The sequence below is a fragment of the Passer domesticus genome, chromosome 2, assembly GCF_036417665.1.
Source record: "Passer domesticus isolate bPasDom1 chromosome 2, bPasDom1.hap1, whole genome shotgun sequence".
In the NCBI taxonomy this organism is placed as follows: domain Eukaryota; kingdom Metazoa; phylum Chordata; class Aves; order Passeriformes; family Passeridae; genus Passer; species Passer domesticus.
The window spans coordinates 10,984,950-11,009,315 of record NC_087475.1 but is presented as its reverse complement, the minus strand read 5'-3'; the positions used below and the strand labels follow the sequence as shown (position 1 = coordinate 11,009,315).

The window sequence follows — 24,366 nt, the reverse complement described above, 5'->3', positions numbered from 1 at the left end:
TCCAGAATCCTGGGGGTTTTTTTAACATATTCTCTCTCCTACCTATCACAGAAACAAAAAAGGCAAGAAAATAAATATAAATTTTCAAAAATGGAGTTCATCACCATTCTGAACTTGACCTTATAATCCACCAGAGGTCTCTTTTTATGCTCTTCATCTATTACATTCAGAATCTTGCTTATGAGCAAAGTGAAATAATATTTTAAATATTAAATAAAGCCAGCATATTCAGTGCCAGCATAATTGGAATCTTAAGGAATCTAATAATTATTAGTTCAGATGTAATTGACATAGAATAAGTAAAAATTAACAATACAATTAAAATTTCCATCACTTGACTTCTGAACTAATCTATGCCTTAAATCTGTTTGCCTTGTGTGGTCTTTTAATTATAGATGCAAATGCATGACAATCATCAATTCAATCACTGACTTGTTTCCCTAAAGAATAACAATAGGAGCATCATCATTTTTGATCTGTGAATTGTGGTAGTTAGAAAGATTTTTCATTACAATAACATAGTATATCTTCCCTCCACTAGATGTTGAACTGCACATCTCCCACAGGCAATCCATACAGGCACATTAATTAATTCCAATTTCTTCCAGTTTTATGGAAAAGAGTTCCACCAATGGAACAAAAAGAACGAATAATTAGGCTGTTCCAAAAATGTTGTTTTTGAGATTCAGCAAATCTTTCTTCTTCTTCTTAGTGAATACAACAACCAAAAAAAAAAAAAATGTACAAAAGACACAAACACTATAGAAACTTAGTTGAATTACCGTGGAAAATATAAAGCTGCATAACTTTACTACAGTTTGAAATGAAGTTTTAAAGGTAATATTTTTATTTAACTTTTAGTTCAGTTTCAGTTGAACTAAATTGCAACCATAAACTGAAATTAGATCATAATGATTGGAAGAAAAGGCAAATAGAGAGTATGTTGAACACAAAAGTACAATGGCTTTACAATGGCAGTTAACTTCCTCTACCCTCAAGGAGTAATTTTGAGCATCTCACAAGATATTCCAATTTTCCAATTCTTTGTTAAAATCATCTCATAGTTCTCACCAGCTAATGTTAATTATTTCTTCTACTCTCTACTGCTGGCAATTACTGCATTAATTAACTATTCCAAACACTATTTTTCAATCTGCCTTTGCATTAGTAAAGCAGTGCAAAGTCCGATAAATACTCAAGGTTTCAAGTCCAGAGGAATTGTTTCTCTTTTCAAAGGGATTGTTTCCTCCCTAAAACCATGATAATAAGAGAACTTCATTTTCACAGCCAATTAATCTGTCAGCCACACTAGAATGTTTTTTCTACCAAGGCTACCAGAATATAATGCATGGCACAGATCTCAGAGCAGCTGACAAAGTTGAAGAAGCTGATAAAGTTATGCTGACTTAATTAGTCTAACCTGTGCCTGCCACCCAGTTGGAAGATATGCTTCCTTAAAAAAGAGGTGTGATTTGAGAAATACTGGAAATATTTACATGCACATCTAGCCAAATGTAAACCATGAAAAAGGATGGACCCATGGACTAAGGGACAGAATAACAGTCTTGAGTTAAAAATCCATGGGAATAATTAAGACAGAATTTAGTCTACTTGATACATGACATGGTAGGCACTACAGTGTAGGGAAAGCATTATGTAAGATGGTAGTGAGTTCAGCAACTAACACCAAAATTAAGTCCTCATAAAGTACTACATAATCCAAAGAAACTAAACTGGAATTCTTGAGGTGCAGGTCTGCATTTGTCCAAAGCAAGAGTGTGGAATAGTTAAATATGCCCCAGACAGATTCTGCCCAAAATAGGAATCTCAATGTGTCAGCATGCAAATTTCAGATGCTTCCCTAAAAGTCATATACAAACAATTCTCCCAGGCAGAAAGCATAAAAAGTCTGAACTTTTTATATCATGAACCATGGAAAAGTGCCCAAATTATTTCAAACAGGGTGCAGATGTTATCAGACTGCCTTCAGTATATTCACAGAGTCTGGGAAGGGATTCACTGTCAATTGTTACAGTATTGATAATTAAATATGCCCTGCAGATTAAATATGGTCTCTTTTAAAATATTACACCTTCATACTTAAGCAAAATAATTGTAGGATTCCATCAAATTTCTTTACCTTAGCAGTTAGTATCTCAGACTTAAAGTACTTTACTTTTAGCAATTTAATTATTGGTTATTTGTTGTAACAATTTAAGAGAAAATATATGTTCCAAATATCAATTTATTCTGCATCTGTATTTCTGGTAATCATATCAATATGATAGATGTTGGCCAATTTTAATTATTTGATTGCAAGGCAAGATATTATTTAATATTAAGAACAATGGCATGAGTTACAGTTTACTTTCATTAACTTTTATTTGGGTTTTGTTTTTCCCGTATTTAAAAGTTCAAAAGAATGGTGTAATGTAATAATTTCTTTGGGGAAAAAAAAAGATAGAACTCTTGCACCTATTTTTCTTTGTTCAAGAGTTGTAAAAACATGGACAATTATTACATTTGAAAAACCAAATCCCAATAAAGTGTTATATTTTCTATGATACAGAATATTACAGAAATATTTATATTACAAAACATACATAGTATATTAAAAGGCATGAAGCATTTTTTCCCAGCTGGTTAAAGTAATGCCTTCGGAGCTGTCGAACTCAAATGTGTTAATGTACTTCAAAGCTTAGAGAACTCAGAAAATAAGATTACAACTTAAATCTCTGCACAGAACAGATTGTTAATATACAATTCATTACAGTGAGTTTCTAACATATTTCTCTGCATGGTACTAAAGTGGTAATACTTTTTTTTTTCCTCTTCTCTAATTAACAGATTTACCATTCAGAAATAATAAAAGAAATATAAAGCAATATCACTTTACCATTCCATTTAGACAGTATGTGCTAATATAATTCTTGTGATAAATATGAACCTGTTCGTTGATCAAATCCCTAAGAAGATTATCTAAAGCAACTCCCAAGTAATTACCATTCACCATCTGTTCCACCAGGGCCTCAGCTGATCTGCTGGCATCTTGCAGTTTTCTGTACTTCTCAGGCTTTTCTCGCTGGATGGCCTGCAGCATGACAGGAAAGGTGACTATTTCAACAGAGGGGTTTCATACAAGAAAGTAATTAATCTCAGGGATGTCTTCTGATTTCTTGAGACTTTTTAACCCATCATATTGCCCTGACTGCCCCCAAGTTTGCAATGAAAGAGACAAGCAACATAAACCACCAGGAAGGGAATCAAAGTCAAATACAGAGTCAGAACATACCAGAGCTGACAAAAGACACATATCAATATTTTATAGACATATAAAAGACATAGCAATTAAGTTAGTTATTCATAATTATTCATAATTCATAATAATTCATAATTATTTGAAGCACAATATTTTTTCAGAAAGGAAATATTATTTTAACAGAAATGCCTGTAGAAGCATAGATTTGCTTATTTTCATGGTAAAAGTAAAAAAATTACCATTCCCAACCAAATCACAGGGATTCACAGCATTTTATAGTATAAAACCCATATAAAATTTGATTGCTCATATTACTATTTTATTTAAAAACAAAATAACAACTGTAAAATGCATAAAAGACCACATGCATCAGACACCCATATATGGGCTATTAAGAAAAAGAGTCAAGTGCAGATCTAATACAGGCTTCTCATTACGTTTTGTACTTAAGTACTTTTGATTCGCCTTTCTGTACACAAAAATTGCTCACCAATGTTCAGGCCAGCTAGTAAGGCCTAGTCAAGGCCAGCTGCTAAAATTATAAGATATAGTAGGAATCTAAATTTAAATATCATTTTGGGTCAGTAGAAATACTGGTGGAAAGTAAATTCACTTTAGATCTGACAGCCCATCAATGCTGTCTTGTAATTAGCACCATGAAGTCACTTCATTGATTTTAAACTAAATTAGTTGCACAATTTAGGTGTAATTTAGAAGCTCAAAGATGCAACAAGGGCCCACAGTCAAGTTTGATACCAAAAATAAATCAGACTATATATCTCCCAGAGATCCTGACCAACACAGAGTCCCTTAAATCAAATCCCTCACTTTCCTGCAGCAGATACACATATATAAGAGAATATGCTCCCCCAAATCCTACATTAGGTATAAGGAAACATAATACTTGGCCCTGGTTGCAGTTTCCCAGGCTGCCTGATCCCAAGGGGCTTCCCCATCACCCTGTTTATTTCTACAGCAAAGGTAGATGCTACATGAATTTAAAAAGGCTCCTTAAACTGAAAAGAAAGCTCAAGTAGGTGTCTAAGAATGCATTTAGTAAAAGAACATATAAATTTATAGACATACATTTTGAAATATTATTTTGCAAATAGATTGTTGCACCCATATGGAATGAATATATACACCTTTGGAAAAACTCTCTTAAAATAACTTTTAAAGTGTGATTTTTAAAACATCTTCAGTTTAACAAGAAACAGCTCCCTGTAAGACATTGCAAGTGAGGAGACACAGGAACTTGGAAGAGAAATTTTCAATTAAATTCATGCTTTTCCTCAGCCTACCTATAACTGCTATCCATTTGTGCATACAGAAATGGTTAAACAGCAGGCTTCCTAACAATATCAAAGATTCTTTTTAACACTGTCACTAAAACAATTTTGGATAAATGAGATATATAAAGAAAATATATTTAGAGAATAATAAAATAGTTTGTATTTTAGAAACATATTTTAATATATAACTCAATTACCACTGAAATATTATGAAGTTTAATCCCACTAAGTTACAGATGACTTTATGAATTATCTCTCATTTTTGTAGGTCAATAAAATCTTGCACGATTACCCAGAACAATTTAAATATTTTCCAAATTTAAAAAGTAAATTAACTCTCTGCAGAGTTCCAAAATCTCTTACAGAATCTTAATTAATACTACTCTGTCTATAATGCCAGCTATAATTAACATGAGAATAACTACTGAGAACTCAAAGGAATCGTTAAAACACTAAAATATACTGAAAATAATTCTACTCCGTCTGTAACACCAGGTGTGTAATTATGTGTATAACTGTAGTGAGCTGAAAAACATCATTTAAAAAAAACCCAACAAAACCACTTCATAAAATATGCTAAAACTTATCTTTTTAAAATATAAAAGTGATAAGACATAAAAGCTTGTGGAAGTCAACCCTCCCCTGCCCAGCATATGCTATGTGTGCAGGAAAACATGGAGAAATGTCCCCCTCTCTCCTGAAGATTCAAGTTCCCAGGTCCTGGCAGAAAATATAAACACTATGTATAGAGTCCTTAAATAAGCATATCAAACTTTCTGTCAACTATTTTTTCCATTCATTTTAATGTAATTGGCATGCATTGCATATTATGCAAATGAAGGTCTAGCACTGGTTACAGGAGGACAAACACACCCAGGAAGTTCAGTGATAACCAAAGGAGGAGAGACTGAGCTCTTGGTTCCTCCTCCAAAGATAAATTATGTGACCTGGGGGGGAAAGGAGGAAATTCACTCCAGTTACTCAAAACAATGAGCACATGTCCCTGCCTTTAGTCTGTAGTGCTGCCATCATTTGCCACACCTCCAAATTGTGTCTTGAGTTTTTAAGATACTCAGGAGAATTATTTCCATAACCCTGTGTCATGTGCCTAGAAGTGAATGGAGTAGTCCAGGAAACACCTCTCATTTATCTCATTGGCTCTATTTTCTTCATTTTTTCTTTTACCAAAGGGGACCATAATCTTGATTCAGGTTAATTTATTTCAAAAGTAGAATAGGATAATTTTGAAGGGATTTGTGAAGCTTTGAAACTTAAATTCTATATAATAATATTATACAGAATAATATAATAATAAACTATAATTCTTATTCACTGTAATAGACACTTTTTTACAATAGTGGCTAAGCCACTTCAAAATATCTTTAAATATGTAACCTCCCCCCTTTTTAAACTCTTTTTACTTTCTGTAAAAGATTTTTCAGAAAAAAAAAAATATATACCAATATTAGAGGGAAAGGTTAACTTTAGAGGCTTCTGTCCAAGCAGAGAGTAATTCTCTTTTAGACTACTTTGTAACAGACAATGCAAATCCATTACAGCCCTGTTTTAATTGATTGAAAAGCATTATAAATTCATTTTTAGCTAAATGCTTGCCAAAGGCGAAGGGGCTATTTTTATAAATCTAAACATTTTATTTGACCTTGAGATTTTAGTTGGCAGTTAATGACTTCATAAACTAGAAAATACTGATGGCTGGAGAAATTTGGATATTATTCATATATCAAATCTACATCTTTCTTTGAGAGCTCTGTGAAAGGATGCAGGGCAGCAGTACTCCCTGACCTCCTGTGGTGGTGACCCATCATGCCTGAGGGCAGAGAGGGCAACATTATCATCACCACCTCTGACAGTGATTCAGCTCTCAAGCATCCACGCCTAAAAAAGCATGCCTGGAAAAGGTCACTAAAACAAAACAAACATATGAGAATGGGGCTTCTGAGAATGCCAAGAGAACAAATTTAATTGTCTAGGATATCTGACATTTTCTCTTACATCTGGTCCTTGTGTTTATCTTTGATTCTGAATTTCCAGGTGCTTCTTCTTGGCTAACCATAACTTCTTTCAATGATTTTTATTTCCAGTTTCTTGTTGCATAGTCTCAAATCCAATTTACTACGTAGGATTTACTACCTGAAATTGTGGAGGTTTTTTGCACCTGAACCTTTATATATTTGATCTTGCAATACTGAAATCTCATTATAGCTTAAGAGAAACATGGAAGTCCTGAGTCATTCTTAGGTCTGATTTTAGTAAAATACACATACTAACTGCAGAATATTTATGGTGGGATGCAGTATAACAATATTTACTACATTAATGTTTGGATGTCTCTGTTATTTAGGAGTATGGCTGTTCAACAATGAAACTTCTGTTCTTATGTTTTGCAGCCTCCCTGCCCAGGTAAGGTAAATATCTTTCTTCTGTATCAGGGAAGGGATATCAATATGTTTCTTCTCCCCAGACATAGGAATGGACTTTTTGCACATATCTCATTTATTCAAGCTACATAATACATCTGCCAAAGGCTAATTTCCTGCCAGGATCTGAAGAGCAGCTGCCTTAGCAAACAGAGTCACTGCATTTCATACAGCCTGCACTTGGCTCTGTCTCCCCCAGGACTCCTCTGAGCTGGGATGGGAGCAAGCTTTTGCGCTTTATGAATCACCAATGATGGCAAAAGAGATTTCCTTGTGGATTTCATTTCCAACATCTCTGTCCCTCTATCAGGCAGCAGATGCACTTTCACTAAATCTTATGGAAGTGACCCCTCATCCATGAAAAATGATGGGCAGGAGCAAGCTGCCACAAGAAAAAACAACCCTGAAACTAGTAACATGTCCCCAAAAGAACAGCAGAAAAGAAAGTCATCACAAAAATGCTCGAGGATTCAGCCCTGCCTACGGGAGAGAATAAAGGACAGTTTTGATGTCAGCCAAGCACAGGTGTTCTGTGATAGACCAATTTATTTTTTCATATGGGCAAAATTTCATAAATGATAAAGTAAGATGGGACTTCTGCACACGTGTGTAGGTGCTCACATGCATGCACATACAAATACAACACTGGGGCATGACTGTGGATGTCAGTGCACATCCTGGTTTTGGCTGGGATACAGTGAATTTCTGCACCTTGCTGTGTTTTGGATTCATTATGAGAATAATGAATGTTTTGGATTTTCTAAGTTGTGTCTATCCTAAGTCAAGAACTCTTTTTTGGGGTGTCTCATGCTCTGACAGTGAGACACCAAAAAAAACCCAAAAAGACAAAAAGAAAAAAACAAAACAAAACAAAACAAAACAAAACAAAAAAAAACAAACCCAAAACAAAGCAAAAACAAAAACAAAAAAAAAACAACACCAAAAAAAAAAAAAAAAACAAAACAAAAAAAAACAACAAAAAAAAAAAAAAAAAAAAAAAAAAAAAAAAAACAAAAAAAAACAAAAAAAAAAAAAAAACCCCACCAACCTGGGAGGGAACACAGCCAGGACAGGTGACCCAAACTGGCCAGGGGAATATTCTTTCTACACCATAGAGCAACATGCTCAGTGTATACAGTGTATAAACAGGGGGAGTTACCTGGAAGGCCTTGGTCAGCAATTGCATTGTACTTCACTTTCTTGTTGTTTGCCCTTTTCTTTCTATTATCTGACTTACTATTTGCTATCATTATTATATTTTACTTTATTTCATTCAACTATTCTTATCTCAACCTACAAGTTTTACTTTTGGTTCTCCCCACTCCACTGGGTTGGTTGGGGGGATGTGAAAAGGCGTGGTGCAACAGCCAGATGGGCTTAAAGCACAACAGAACAATAAAATCTATTTCAACTATCTCTCACATATGTTTTCCTTTCTGCATTTGATTCTTTTTTATGTGCTTTCTACAACTTTACTAGAAATTATATAATATCTTAAAACACACACTATCTTGTTTTTCATTGATTTGGGGTTCGTTTTGAAAGAACTAATAACTAAAAGTGTTAGCAAGCAGCAATGAAACTGTTCAAATCAATGAACTGAACAGTACTTTCTGCTTTGTCTCTCATTTAATGGATGGAGACAGAGATAAGACCAGGAAAAGTCAGGTCAGGACAAGTTTTAAGACCTGGCATTTATAAATATTTGATATTTTTCTTTACTTTTTAAAAAAAATGTGTTCAAAGACTTAGCTGACTGAAAACCATTCAACACACAATCCATATAGCACTTGTCAAGTGTCATCTTGCAGAGTTCTCACTCTCAAATTAATACAGGCAATAGAATGTTTTTTCCCTTAGAGCAACTAGAAACTTCTAAATGACATAAAATGTTCATTTTAAAAGCACTGATGCTGTGAAATTAAAATGGGTCTTGGTCCTTAAAAATATTTTCAATGGTAATGAAGGATACATATAAATTTTTCTTATATCTATTTAGAATTACTTTGTCTCAGACCTTTCTTGCTACAAAACAGATTTTTTCTGCACTTTTAAAGGAAAAAAAAAAGCTGGAAATCTGTTTGTTAACAATTCATTTACTAAATTTCCAAGGAGATGAAAGGAATATCTGGAATATCTCCTGCTATCTTTAGTGTTGAATTCAAACTTTAAATGCTCATGCACTGGTCAAATTCCAAGCATGTTTCTCCAGTGTTATGTGTCCTTCACCAACTGAAATGAGACCTGGATAAACGTGGTAGGTAGTGGCCTCCCAGCCCCAACATTCTTCCTCAACTCCAGCAAAGGCAAGGCAGGAGATAATGGGATTCCAGTGGGGACAAAAGGAGGTCTGTGGTTCACCCACCTCCACCCCTTCACCTGCAGCAATCACCACCTCCTCAAAAGCAGAGAAAGGAAAAAAGAGGAAGGTGAGCCATGGCTCCTGGATCCTTTAATGTTTTTATAAAGTCTTTACAATACAAGGTAAAGCCAATGGGAAACCTGAGAGTGCAGGTAGCCTGAGTAATTTGTAGGTCAAGATGAGCTAATTTTCATCCTTGAAATAAATGTGCCTCAAAATGTGAATACAGGAAGGGGACATAAGTATTTTGTTTCTCTTTTTTTTCTATTTCTTTTAAAATTTAGATTAGAGCACTTGGAAAATTAATTGCATACCTATCAATATATTAGATAAATACTATTAACTTGGTATGAAAGAATGTGATCCCATGAAATCGACTCTGTGTATTTGGTCCAGTCTACATATATATGTATATTTATGTATATTTCATATAACATGAATTTGTTGCAAGAATTAAAGATATTCCATTTGAATGCATAATTTCTAGCATTCATGACAATATAAATAACTAAAATTATTTCAAGAAACTTGGAATTTAACACGGAATTTAAAAATGTACACTTAAAGTCACAAAATTCCATATTATTCAATCTTATCATGGCTGATTCGTGATGGAAACGCATAAAATGAGAAAAAAAAACAACAGCAAATCTAAATTAAATACAGTAACTTTGTTTCATCTCTTTGGGCTCTAGGAGTGTCTATCAACATGGGTTTTAATGACATTCCACACCATACTATGCTACTATCTAAAATAATTATAAAAACACCCCTTTCTCATCTTGGAAAAGATTGGCATTTTTTCATTTATCTACAATAATTAAATAAGGAAGAAAATTTGTAAAAGTTTCGTTTCAAGGACTAAATTCAGTAATTCAGTCTATGACACACAGACACACATAGCTACTTCTTAAGGAGTGCAGAACCATTAACTTTGTCAGGAAAGAACAGTTTTTGATTCTCATATGGTACTACAACACATTGAAAAAAAACAAAAAAAAACAATATAAGCCCTGTGGAAACTGGTGATTGTCATATATATTTTACAGCTCTGTAATGGAAATAGATATAGATTTTCTTTAGCATCCACTCCAGTGCACTTTTCATATTCTTCAGTTTATGCATGTATAATGTCAAGATATTAGTACAGAATGGAGTTGCATATTTAAGTAATGATAACTTAATATAAATTTATAACTTTAAATATATATGTAAATTTATATATATAACTTAATAACTATATATATTTTGGTATAACTCTAACTAAGACTGTCATGGATCTACAATACCTTAAATAAACATGAATATGTATGAGAAAAAAGAACAACAAAAATCTATGTGTTCAGACAGCCTGTGTAGTAATTTTGGTGCCAAAATCTGAAATTCACAGAAACACTGAACACTTCTAAATTTATCTCGGACAATCAATGCTTGTCAGTCTACATTTGAAATCCTTTAAACTTGGACTCTGAAAGCACTTTGACAAGCTAATACAGACTACCAGACATGCACACGAGTACTTTCTCCTACATTGACTCTTTCTCTGAGGTCCGAGAGGTTCCCTTCTTTCCTGAAGATGGCAAACTCAGGGCTCTGCAGCAGTGCCTCGGAGCGGGTCATCCAGCTGTGCAGCTCCGTGGTGTCCGAGTCAAACCTGAGAGACACAAAAGTGTAACAGGACTTTCAACTTCCACAGTTCCTGAAAACAGGGTTGCCAGCAAACATGGTTGTTTAAACAAGGGAATAAACAGCAATTTCTATCAGCAAAATACAGTTTTAAAATCCCATATCTCATCAGAGAGTTCATAAAACTATTCACTCTCAAATTTAGAAACATAGAAATACTTTTTCATTTTTAAGACCCAATTTGACAACTGAATAGATGCAATAATTTTCACAGCAAGTATTCTAATTTTTCAAGCTGATGTTTTTGGAAGATATGAGACAAATGTCAGTCAGTGAAGAAAGAGTACCACAAGTTCTGTTGGATGAGCTGAGGATGTAAGGCCTATCAGTCTGACCAAATGCAGCCTTCAAACCTTAGAGCTTGTAATGATGATATTCGGAAGGATATTCAAGCAGAAAATTTGATGAAAGTAGTTTTTTCTGATTAACTCAAATTTGATGTAGAATGTAATCACTAATCAACAAGTAAAGTATAATTTTCCACAGTTAAAGCTTTAAAGGCAAAAATTAAGATCCTCAACTCTCTACAATTAATTTATAACTAGTTTTTACTCTACAGCCCTCTTTACTACATTCTGGCTTCTTTCATCAACTCCTTTAGACCTGATCTTAATTTGTGTTAATCACTCTTCAGGTAATGCCTCAAAATGCAGATATTTAAATTACTAATGTCTTGAAATTTTAAATTGTGATTCAGTATCTACTGTAGTTTTTAAACCAACAAGCTTCAGACAATATTTTTTCTCAGTTATGCCACACTCTCTGCTTGATTGCATTTCTTTATTGCACTGTGTGTTCTAATATTTATATCTCTCTTGCAGCTGACTTTCCTTCTGCAGCAATATGGTAAACACAATAGAACAGAAAGACCTGGGGGAAAAAAAATAACAAGCTGTATCTTTCAGTTTGCTTTGTGACTATAGGTTGTATCATTTGCATACAATTGAAAATCTACTAAAAACAGTAACTTGAACAACAATTATATGCCTGGAGGAATTAATTATTTTATAAAAATACACTTCATTTATACAAGGATTTATACTTCTAAAATAAAAGCATGTAAGGCAAAACCAGGTGCTACATAAATCTACATATACAGAAATGAAACTTGAATACAAGAAAGAATTTCCACTTGAGTTATTATTTATGCTTCCTTTTTTCCTTCTCCAGTGCGATTTTTTGAATTCATAAATAATGAAAGCAAAAGAAAAATAATTGCACACTGCCTTAGTCGCAGTCCAATGTTCTACATTCAAATTTTAAACTCTTAGAAATAATTTTGATAAAAAATGTTCTGATAATATTAATTGAATACTCATTCAAAGAGAAAAAACTGTGACTTTGAAGTATATGGAAGGTGTAGAAACCTTCAGCTTTAAAGACAACTACAAATTCTAAGGCAAAAGAAAAAATAAAATTCCCAGATGGTTTAAGGAATGTGTTCTAATCCCTGAACACAAACTCCACAGTCAGTTGAGAGCTTCCTACTTCAGCTTTATGTCTGATCATTAAATCAACTGCAATTCTTGAAATAAAATGTTATCCTTTGTTCTACAAAAAATAACTGCATATTTGATGATTACAAAACACCAGACATCTGACAGCAATGAATTTTAGCAGTCCCTGAGTACTAAAGTTCCTTGACTGCAGGTAAAATTGTATGAGTTCTGGCATTTGATCCATTCTGAAGCTGCAGGCAAGTAGAATCAGTGAGACCAACTTTCTGACATATAGCCTGCTCTTACCCTGCAACAGGACGGAAATTGACAGAAAAATGTTTATCAGTGATCAATTCTTCAAGAAAAAGGATTTAGCCCTTGCCTTTGCAACACCTGGAAGAGGAATGGGAGCATTTGGGATAGTTTTGACAGTAAAACAAAATAATTAGGAACACATCTCATGGTCCAGAGAGCCATCAGATGGTGGCAAGTATTAGACATAGATCTTTAAGGTCCCTTCCAACTGAAAGCATTCTGTAATATGATATGATTCTCTGAAATGACAAAACTGATCCCACATAACAGATTGCTCTGCCACTTGCAGTTTCTTCTGAAGATAAATATAATTTCTGAAACAAAGCCTCCTGTTCAAAAAAGGGCAATAGAGTGAGGGGCAGAAAAGAATTAAACTATGTAGAAGTTAAGTCTAAGTAGCTTTTTGCAGTACATAAATATCTTTAACAGAAAGACATCTTGCCTAGTGAGACAAAAAAATCACTCTGTCATGTTGATCTCATGTAAAAGGAGGAAACACTAGTAGAATGGCATTTAATAATTTTGCTTTAGTGATTGGATACTTCCTTTCTGAGCACAGCTGCAGTGAGAAATTATATTAGCTTTAGATTGATATCAAAGTATAAATAGAGTCTTTAAATCTCCTAGGAACAAGAATAATTTAAACATAAAATAGTGCAAGACTGCCTTTCTGTCCCAACAAACTTCAGTTCAGGTAGAATTTGCAAAAAGAGATCAATGGAAGATCCTAAACCAAAAATCACGTGAGAAATTATTCCTAACTATTTTAATTTAACATGTACATTGTCAGGCTCCCCACTTAAAAAATTCTATTTGAAGCAGAAGATTTATTCTTCATGCTTCTGTTTTCCACTTACTGTTTTCATCTGCTGTTCCACAAGAGAAATACTATTTTTACTGGTCTCACAGCCCTCTCCTTACATGCCAGCACATGTCAGCTGAGTTCAAATGGAAATTTGTTTTTATTGTACATAGAAACAAATTAACTCTTGTTACTTAGTGATTTCCATTTTTTTTTTATTAGACAGGGGACTTCTGGTAGGACAAAAGTATCCTATTCTGGTGGGTATTTGGGTTGGAAATTCCATGAAGAGAAAGAGAAAAACATGATGCAATTTTGTTGTTAAATGACTCAGAAGTGAGGCTTAGCATGTATTTAACAGAGAAAAGGAAAGCCAGAAAAATGAGTCAATTTTGAACAAATACATGGTGATCTAGTAAGGAAGTTTGAAATGGGAATATGAAGTGGGCATATGGCTTAGGATGATCCAGAAAATCAATTTGTGGAGAATTTTCCATGAAAATGTGACTGGCATAGATCAAAAATATGAAAATGTTTTAAAATATGCTTTGAGCAAAGAGATATACAAACAAACTCAGTGTTGAACAAGTTCGCTTAGGAACACAAGGTGCAAAGCATCTTCCTGTCATGTGGCCATCATGGTATATAATCTTATCTCTAAACTGAATGAATTTCATCTTGAAACTACATTACAATGCTACTGCTATCACGGACAGACAGTGGTTTGAGTACTTCATTCTTTTAACAGACAGAAATTGCTAGACAATTTCCTTTGTTTCCTTCCCTCCCCAAACAAAAATCACACCAGGCCTGTCATCACTGCTAATCTTGGGCAGACATGAAACCATTTGCCTACATATTGGCAGGGAATGGTACAACTTTGATCCAAGAACCACTTCACTGAATTATTTCATTTCCATCTCTGGACTGAAATCCCCAGCTCACCAGAGATCTTTCTCAGCTTGTACCTCTTCACTGCCTAGACCATATCAAAGAACAACTTTACAGCACATGGTGCTCATTGGAAGAATTTTTCTGATCTAATTCCCTGCTTTCTTCCTCCTCTATGTTTGTAGTTGATGAGCCATTAGTTGATAGAGTTGTTCTTATCTTCTAATTCAACTGCCAATTTATCCAAACAAATATTTTTACCTTCCTATTTTTTACATTTAATTGTCAAATACTTTTATTTCCTTTTGGAATGACATTTTGACCCTCCCTCTACATTTGTGATACTATTAAGTTTAGCCTCATCAACATTATGACCAGTGCATTTCTGTAATGGATACCAAGGCATGAAAGGAAATACTAAATCAATCCCAAGTGTGTATCTCCAGCAGAAACTTCACTAGACCCATCAGGTACAGAGTACTTTTAAAGCAAATCAATACTCTGTTAATATTGCAGGTAATTTCAGGTGCTAAATGTGAAGAATATAAATTCTGTTTATTTGTAATTAATCCATTTCTCACCTCACAAAAACTATAAAGGAGAAATGCTTACTCAGCATTAAGAAGTGCCCATGTATACAAACCTCCCCATACCCACAACTCTTATCCTCCAAATGAAAATTTTTATTATCTATTTCCCCCTTAAGCAACATGAAACTATTTTGTTGTGTCTTAGTCACCTTTTCCTCTCCTCTGGAATTGGCTACAGATGTAATGAAATCAAAAAAACAACAGGAAAATTGAAGACATGACTTTCTTCTTTTTGAATGTGTTACCTATCATTAGATAGCAATAGCTGTATTTCTGTAAGAGAATAAGGGTCAAACAACCCAATAGAGGGGCTGCAAAAGTGCTAAACAATCATCATTAAGTCCTGACTAATATAATTAATTGCACAGAAATAGAACCTATGAAACAATACCTATCCAAAAGACCATTTGACACCTATATGTTTTCCTTTGACAATTTCTTTCTTAAAAATTCCAAACTTTTGCAAATAATTAAGGATTGAATCCAAAATATAATAACTTTCAAAAAAAGTGAGGGCTTTTCTCTTTTCAAAAGTTCATTTAACAGCTGTTAAATTATAAAAACACTAGATGGAGCAACTATCCTGTTTCAACACACCTTGCTCTTCAAAGGGCATCAAGACTCCTTCCAACCTTCAGATTAACATTATACTAATAATAATGTTATGACAAGTAGACTTTCCTTGGAAACCTTAGGAAGCATGTAAAAAGATATTTACCAAATTGCAAAGAAAGGTATCTTTGTTTGTTATTGAGACATATTAATAATACAAATATGTTTAAATTAAATATTAGCCTGTTCTTACTTGTTTGCTATTTAAAAACTTAGTATGAAGAGAGTAGTTTTCAGATTTTTTATAATGTGCAACTGACCTATTTTTCCCAGAATATGTAAATACCATGAAAATAAATATGTTATCTTGCATCCCTTTCTGCCATTTAAAGGTTTTTTTAAATACTGTAACCTCAGCTGAGTTACATTTATCTCTAGCCCTAATACCTAATACATTCTTTTCAAGATCTTATTATACAGCTTCAAGTATTTTATCTTTCTCAGTTTCAAATTGATTCCTGTGGGAAAAGGAGCTTTTCTTTGACTAGTAACAGAACTTAACTCACCTAAGTTATTCTGACATTTTGAAGCATTAGTCCTGCAGCAGTTTTAGATTTTAGGGGGGAGAATGGAGGAGGAAGAAAAAAAAAAAGTTCTGGTTCTTATCTCTGCTTTCCTCTACTTGTGGCAAAAACTTTCTTTAAGAGGCAAGAAAAAAATCAACAGCTTCCTACCCATGCATTTGTGCCACAGTAAATAAGAGCAATGGAAATGTGACATTCAGTCCTGTGGATGTTATTGGTCGACAAGTCAAATTGCTTCTTCTTAATTTCTTCAGTTTAAATTGAGATTTTTATACTTTCAACCCCGATAAAACACTTGGCATTCTAGAAAGTTTGATGCTTGAGTCTTAGCCATCCATTTATTTTCTCCTTAGCTTAGTAACTGGAGGCCATGCTCTTACACAGTACACTAATACAATATTTACTGAGTAGCCAAACCACTCTTCCTTCCTGTAGTATCCAGTATCTCTAAAATACTCAATTCACAGAGAAGCTAATCTGAAGCAGAAACATTTCCAAACCTCTGGCAATAGGGCCCAATGAATTTATTTCAGGCATACTCCTTTTACAGAAACAACACTGACTAAAGTCTGAGAACAGAGGAAAGAAGCTGGAAAAACCTGGGAGCATTATTCACCACTTCAAAAAAGCCTCAACCCCCAATGTGGTTTTCCCTTCCAGTCCTAAAAACACCAAGCAACAGCATGCAGTCTGTTGTATTGTGACTGTAGAAAGCAGCCAACACGATCTGGTTATTTACCTTTGGAAGGTTCTCACAAACCTTCAGTAATTGCTAGGGGTTTTTTATCAAACCAAAACTAAAGAGCACATGACCATCAAGTACTAGTCATTAAGTGCTCAGGGAAAATTCTGGTTGTAAACACAATATAGTATGATGTAGGCGAGGTAGGTTGAGAGCCCCATTCTTTTAACTTATTTTAAAAAATCAAAAGGCATGCAGCACTATGGGCTTTGTTTATCCTTGGGTGCAGCTACAATTGAGTAAAAACAAAAAAACCCTGAGAGATCTTGTGGCCAACAATACATCCAGAAAATAAATGACTGGATGTTTGGGAATACAATGCTTTTTCCCCTATTAAACCAAAGCATTGATCAAAGAGGTGTCTAGTCACCAGTGAACAAAGATATTTTAACTGAGCACACAATTTTTTTGATGAGCTTTCTTCTTCCATTATTATGCTTATATCTAGTACAAATTTATATTTTCTTGTCTTTGAGAAAGAAAACATCATACTATAAAATATGTTCATTTCCAAGGCTACATTTTTACATATTTATTAAAAACCACACAAAAACTGTTATTCTAAGCTGAAACTTCTTCCCCAGAGTTTACTCTCAAAATGTTTTTCCCAAGCTATTTATTGACTGCTCCTCCCACTGCAGATCACCCATTTGGACTTTCTAGAGACTAAAGGAACATAAATTATGGAGTTTGGTGTTTTCTATGTTCATCTAGAAATGCCAGAAAAATTATCTGAATGGAGAAATACTGCCTTCAGATAATATAATCATCATTCATCCTGCTGCACAGCTGTGGACATTTCCAATATTTACTTTGCAAATTCCCAAAATACAGGTCCACTCACAGATATAACAGTCACACTGGACTAGTTCTCATGTACTAGTTCAACTCCATTGTTAAAACAAAACTAGTAATTTTGGCACGTAAAACAATAGAGCATATTTTAAGATGCATGCGTATTTCACTTTTTCCTTGTGAAAGTCAGATTTCTCTCCTAGCAGATCAAAATAAAAGTCTAACCTTTGCAGAAGTGAAAAGGACTCTGATTTTAAATATGTAAAAGAAACCACCACTTATTCAAATACCTAGTCATCCTAGGCCAAGACTGAGAAGTAGAGATTGTTCCATCTTGGTTCTTATCCAAAAGTTAAACAGAAATTATATGGTGAATGCACATATTTTAGATGGTATTAAAACAAATAAAAAAACCCTTGAAACCTACTAAGCATGGTAAAAAATTATTAATACTCTGCAAATTTGGTAGCAGATCTACCAGCAATATATCTTAAAGCAATCCTAGCCTCAAAGTTGATAATACATCCTATTTTCTCTACAAGGAGCCATCAGGTCTCCATATAAACTTGTTAGTTGGAGTGCTTTAAACAGACATCAGCTAAAGCACTGTAGTCACACATAATTATCAGTTTCTATAAACCAAGGTAGTTTGGAACAAAAACAGTTCCCATAATCCAGCTAATTCCTGCCCTCAGGCAGTCTCATTGCATGATGAGTATGAAGTTTGTATTCTGCTGTACCCTGCCAAGTTTACTTTCGGTATTAAGGCAAATTAAAAGAATATGAGCAAGAAGAAAAATATATGATAACAGAAAATATATAGTAGTTGAAAAAGGAACTTCTATGTCAATTGTTCTCCAGTTTGATAATAGTGCTTACAGCAACAATTTTCTTGAATAATGAAAAAAAACCCAGGCTTCAAAAATGAGCATCCTAATTCATTTAGCTTTAACTAAGACAATGCTTTCTTTTAGAACAGTATTCTTGCACTTTGCTTCCTTATGAGGTAAGATCATTCCTAAAACTTTCAGTTTGGAAAAAAAAAAAAAAAGTAAAAAGACCAATTATTAAATTATTTTGAAACCACAGGGAAAATTTCTTAATCTTTCAATTTCAAAATAAAGCAGATCACTATTTTCATTTCACCATGCTACAATAAAGGTTTACTGTCATATATAAGCCAACATGGCCTCGATCCTGTTTCACATCTTTGCACATTACTACTGAAACATTAACAGGGGTGTTAAGGCTTATAATTCCTGATAAGCAACAACATTGCCATCTAAAAATTCCTTCCACAAATTCAGGAATTACAAGTCTGCTGACAGTCATTGCAATGCATCATTTTGAGTGCTTGGGAATATATTAGCAAAATACAACTCTCACTTATGATCTAATGATAACCGAGGATATGGGAAAAAACAGATTCCAAATGAGAACTTTGGAGATAAAATCAATTCATTGAAATTTAGCTCACAAACTTATTTAGACCAAGCACATTCCATAGAAATAGTTATCCAATTTAACAAAAATGGGGAGAATCACTCTTCTTAAATCACATATACAGCATTCCTGTGATGCTGAACTAGAAACCTTACTTTTAGAATGGTTAAACACAGGTACAATGCCTACTATAAAAAGTACCTATTTTTACAATATAAAACTTCAATTAAAAAGAAGTCAGATTTTTCCTATTCTTTCAGTCTTCTTAATAAGTGAAACACTATTTTATAAGAAAATAACTGTCCTGGTAAACACACTGAACTAAACAAAGATATTGTATATAGAAACGAGATACTAAATGCAGTTTCACATCCTTTTCAGTCCTCAAATTTATTACCTTGGAATTCATGTTTAACAGAATAGCAAAAAACATTTCCAAAACAAACATTACAATGAATGTTTGAAATCTACCTTCTTAACACCTCATTTAGAATCTTAGTGCTTCAGCAAATCCTGCTTAAACACATGAGATTTTTTTCTCCTGACTTTAACTAGTGCTCAGCATCAGTATAAAATCCCTTGTCACTTGTATTTGAGTTACACATGAAAAAAAAGCTGAAAGTAATAATAATGCACGTTTCACAAAATACTAACTGCCTTGGGAAAAGTGCTATTTTTATTCCTGACCCATAAGCCGAGAAGAATACAATGAACTTTAGAAAGAAGGCAATATCTCCATTACTAGTATTTTAACTGTTATAAAATTCTTCTTAAAGAATAGAAAAATCTTAGAATTAATGGAATGCTTCTTGCTCATCATGTTTCAAGACCCTAATCAAGTGGGATCCCCATGATGCCACATATAAGGACTTGAACTGACTATAATTCCTATGCAATAGTATTGATGCAATCATTAATATTCTATACTATTAAATAGGTGCAATAGAAGCACAACATAATCCATAACTCATGCTGAGTAAATAAAGATAATAATCAGCTGGTAACCTAACAGAGAACAGAAATACAAATTTAAGCTCAAAATAGCATACAGAAAAATACTGCAGTCAAACGACAATTTTTGCATTTTTGTCCAGACTCTATCAGCATTCTCTCTCTGTCTCTTGATGATTCTCACCTCTTTCTAATTTCTGAATCCACAAGGAGTTGCCTTTTTTTGTGGGGTGGAGGTGGTGGGAGTTCCTCTTTAGCATGCTTAACCAGGATTTGCTCTCTTGTGGTCACCATAGTTACAGTTTCCATTACAGTTGTCTGTGTTAGTGATGTCTGAGTGGTAGTGACAGCCTGCGAAATCTGTGGGAAGTACAAAAACAGAGGTCATACATTATTTGAAAGACTTCAGTAAAGATTGTTTGTAGGAGCAATAGAAAATACTGAGAAACTGCTCTCATCTGATCATAGGCTGACCTTCAGGAAAAAACATTATACGCAACTCAAGCTAGATTGTTTTATCTGACTCACGCTGTGTGAATAAGTTATCTGCAAAAGCCAATATCAAAATCAAAAAGGATTCTAATGAACTTATAGCTCCCTGTAATCCATGCTGAATGAAGAAAAGAAATTAATGGAATTTTACAATGGAATAAAATTACAGCAAATAAATAAAATGTTACTATTACTAAATACTAATTTCAGACTGCCCCCATCTGAAAATTTGCTCCTTGAAAGGTGATAAAGACACTAAAACGACACTACATTACCAATTATTAGTCTTATCACTTATAAAATTTTTCTAATCAAATGTAATCCACCATAACATACTTGCATGAAAGGGCAGTTAACTTTCTGTCTGGAAATCTTAAATTAAAGCACACACACTAGAAGGCAAAGTAATTTGCATCAGTTTTATTTCATAATTAAAAAACAATATTTAGGGGTCACACCAGATACTAATACCCATGGTATGTAACACTGTAAACACCACCTATCTAATGCATTTAGCTTTGCTTTGGTAATATGAAAAAAAAAACATTTGTATAGCTCAGCTGAATAAAAAAAGAATGATCAGAAATATTTTTTGCTCATTGTTGCTTGTACACTGCTTATGCATGTACTGCCCATTTTTATTTTTTCCATATAACATTTTCCAACTCAAATGTGGGCAGCTGTTCTTAAATCCCTAAACTCATGAGGAATTTGCCACATCTTTTTTTGATTCTGTCAGATGATGGCTCATTTGTCAAAATGCTCTAGTTACAGCCCCAATGACCACCTCACAGTTTAAGGGCAGTGAAATAGAAAATAAAAGAAAAAAATTATATCAGGAGAAGAAATAGTCGTGCACCCGAAAAGCCCTGCTTCTTTGCTATTGCTAACATGCAATAATTTGGGTGTCCAATTCAACAACAGACATGCCAATATCTAAAAGTCCATAAACCCATACATAAATTATCTATTACTTCTTGCATCAGAAACTCAGGAAGAGAATTGAGTTGGCTTAGTTATTGAGACATAAGTGATTCTATAAACAATGAAGAGGAAACCAGGTCTAACACCTTCTCCGCAATGCTTCCCTGCATTGAAAAAGAAAAATAGAAAGACAATGAAAGGGAAACACTGTTAGCAAGCAGCCTCTTCCCAGCAGACAATATCAGTAAAGCCAAGAAACCTGTAAAAACACCCCAACAAATTCTTGCCAGCTCTGCTGAATTCTTCCCATTGTCTTCCACACAAAAGTCTTGCTGTTCTTTGTCCAGGCTGACAGTGGAAGTGATGACTAGGAAAGTGCTTTACCACTGTAAACTGGCAGTATTTCTTACACAGAGCAGTTAACCCAATGCTCTGCTTCCATCTCTAGAAACAGGCAGCTCTCTAGATTTTAGAGCAGACTCTGGACTATTAAGAAGACTAAAAAAATTAGATTCAGAGCTGATTTAAAAAAAATATATATGGATTAATTATGACAATTGAATAAGCTGCTTGTGACCTGCAGGGATTTAGGTAACATATGAACTACAAAATTCATTGGAAGGAAACACACCCAGTTGACTTTTTAGCCACTAAAATTTTATGTGGTAACATTCTTGTTCTAGTTCTCTCAACAAGATGCATTGATTTTGATACTTTGTTCTAAAGAAATCATGATAATATGAAGTCAGAATTTCCATACATTTTTATTGAAACTCTATACAACATTATTTTCCATTTTATTTTAATTAAATAGAGGGCAGAAGCAAAAGCAAGTTAAAGCTCCTGATGTCTACGGTTCCATGTCATTTGAGGATAGAACCTGATGTCATCTCTCCCTGAGCTGACTATACATTAGAACAGAAAGAGTTTCTTGCCTATTATATAATTTTGGGTACAGTCTTTCTGTCTCTTTCCTCTTCTCATAAAATTTGTATTACACTCTGTTTTATCCAAAAATCAATAATAGGATTATGTTTCAGACACCCAGGGTCATATCCTGCCATGTTTTCATTTGCTAATCAATACCAGGGCAGAGTTTCCAGTGAAGAAGGTGTAACATAGAATAAACCACAGCTAGGGCACTGTAGGAATCATCTGCAGCATAATACCAATTACAGGAGTAGCAGCTGCAGCTGGAGATGGGCAACTGCACTTCCAGAGCTGGCAGAGCAATCACTGCTCAGAGCAGTCAAGGCACGATGCTGGGGGGCGTAATGATTTGGATGTTAAAACAATAAAAAAAGTATTTTCCATGCTTAATCAACAGGAGTGGAGGTTAAATACTACATGCTTCAAAAGGAGAATGGAGAAGTGAATTTGAAGTTCATAATTATTCTAATTAGAGACAGGGAAAGACTAAAAGGTAGATTGCAACCTTACAAGATGAAGCTGGTTCACGTTTAAACTGCATACAGTTTAGTATGAAAAGGACAATCATTAACAATATTAGGAAATACAAAAAAAAAGAAGTAACTTTTATTGGCTAACCTGGTTAAAAAATACAAAAACAAAACAAAAAAAATTACCCCCAAAAAACAACAAAAAAATCCCCCAAAACAAACTAAAAACCCCAAACAAAATAAAAAACCAACCAAAACAACCCCATAAAAACAAAAAAAAATCCCTGAAACCCAAAAAAAAAACCCCAAAAAATTCCAAACCCCTTTTAATCACAAAAGTTATGTGTTTCATGTATTATTCAAAGACAGTGCAAATAATAACTCTATATTTTCTTCATTCCTCTCAGTACCTGAATAGCAAATGTGATTCTGAGAAGGGGTAACATACACTAGGGCTTTAACCCGCTAGAAAATCATACAGCAAGGGCTGAGGTGACTCACAAGGGTGCACATTAAAAGGATTTCAAAGCACAATGTTTGCCAGCAGTTTCACATCAAGCCCATCTTCGAAACATGTTAAAACTCATCCCTTTTCCTAGCAGACAAATTCAAATCTTTTTCATCATCTATAGGCAAACATATGTACAATGTGTGTATAGCACTTCAGTAGTTTTATGGCATTTTATTTCTCATTTATACAGCAGCCTTCCTTTAATGCCAACATTTATTACTGTCTTTGGAAGTGCCCTCTGTCCTGATAAACTCATAATTTTCCTTTACACTCACTTTTGGAGCTGTCATCTGTTCTTTGATGAAATTTATCTCTGTGAGCGGGGAAGTTCAGATGAGGAATGGTGTTTTCTTTAGTTTGGAAAGATTTTCAGTACAATTTAGTGGAGCATAATGAGCTCAGCAAAGCTGGGTTTAGAGTTTCTGGAAGCTCCACATATAGCCTAAACAAGCTGTCCTTGTCCTTGATTCCACTGTGTGGTCAGTGAAGGAAAGCTGACATTTTCATGATGAGGACAAACTGCTTTTTAGATTTCTCTCTCTCACACACACTCTTGCCATCCAGTCATTTGTAGCAGGATCTTCAGCTATGTGTTCTGATTAGATGCTTGAATTCAAGAGCAATTAATTCAGCCAAATGTGGAAGAACTCACATTCTACTTTCTGCACTTTTCCTTTGGGATTTATAGCTACTTTATATGTCTAGTTGGAGAATCATCTTTGAACTGAGCCTGAGGTTGTCTCTTCCATTTAATTTCTTATTTTGTTAACAAGTTAATCATTTGGTGACACTTTATTAAGAGGGGAAATAACTAAGGACAAAAATGCAATTATGAGCACCCTATGAAAATTATTAATCATAGAATCCTGTAGGTTGGAACAGACATTTAAGATCATTG

The 24,366-nt window shown here is 34.0% G+C and overlaps 1 protein-coding gene across 14 annotated transcripts in view; it reads right to left on the bottom strand.

Annotated features, from left to right (window-relative positions):
• Positions 1 to 24,366, bottom strand: part of DMD (dystrophin) — a 1,145,450-nt gene that overhangs the window by 655,214 nt on the left and 465,870 nt on the right. For all 14 annotated transcript variants that reach the window (XM_064407380.1, XM_064407383.1, XM_064407377.1 and 11 more), the window contains 3 exons: positions 20,326 to 20,501; positions 10,882 to 11,005; positions 3,004 to 3,091 (listed from right to left, as the gene is read on the bottom strand). In XM_064407380.1, coding sequence (XP_064263450.1) covers positions 3,004 to 3,091; positions 10,882 to 11,005; positions 20,326 to 20,501 — 388 coding nt within the window. The remainder of the gene's footprint in view (positions 1 to 3,003; positions 3,092 to 10,881; positions 11,006 to 20,325; positions 20,502 to 24,366) is intronic.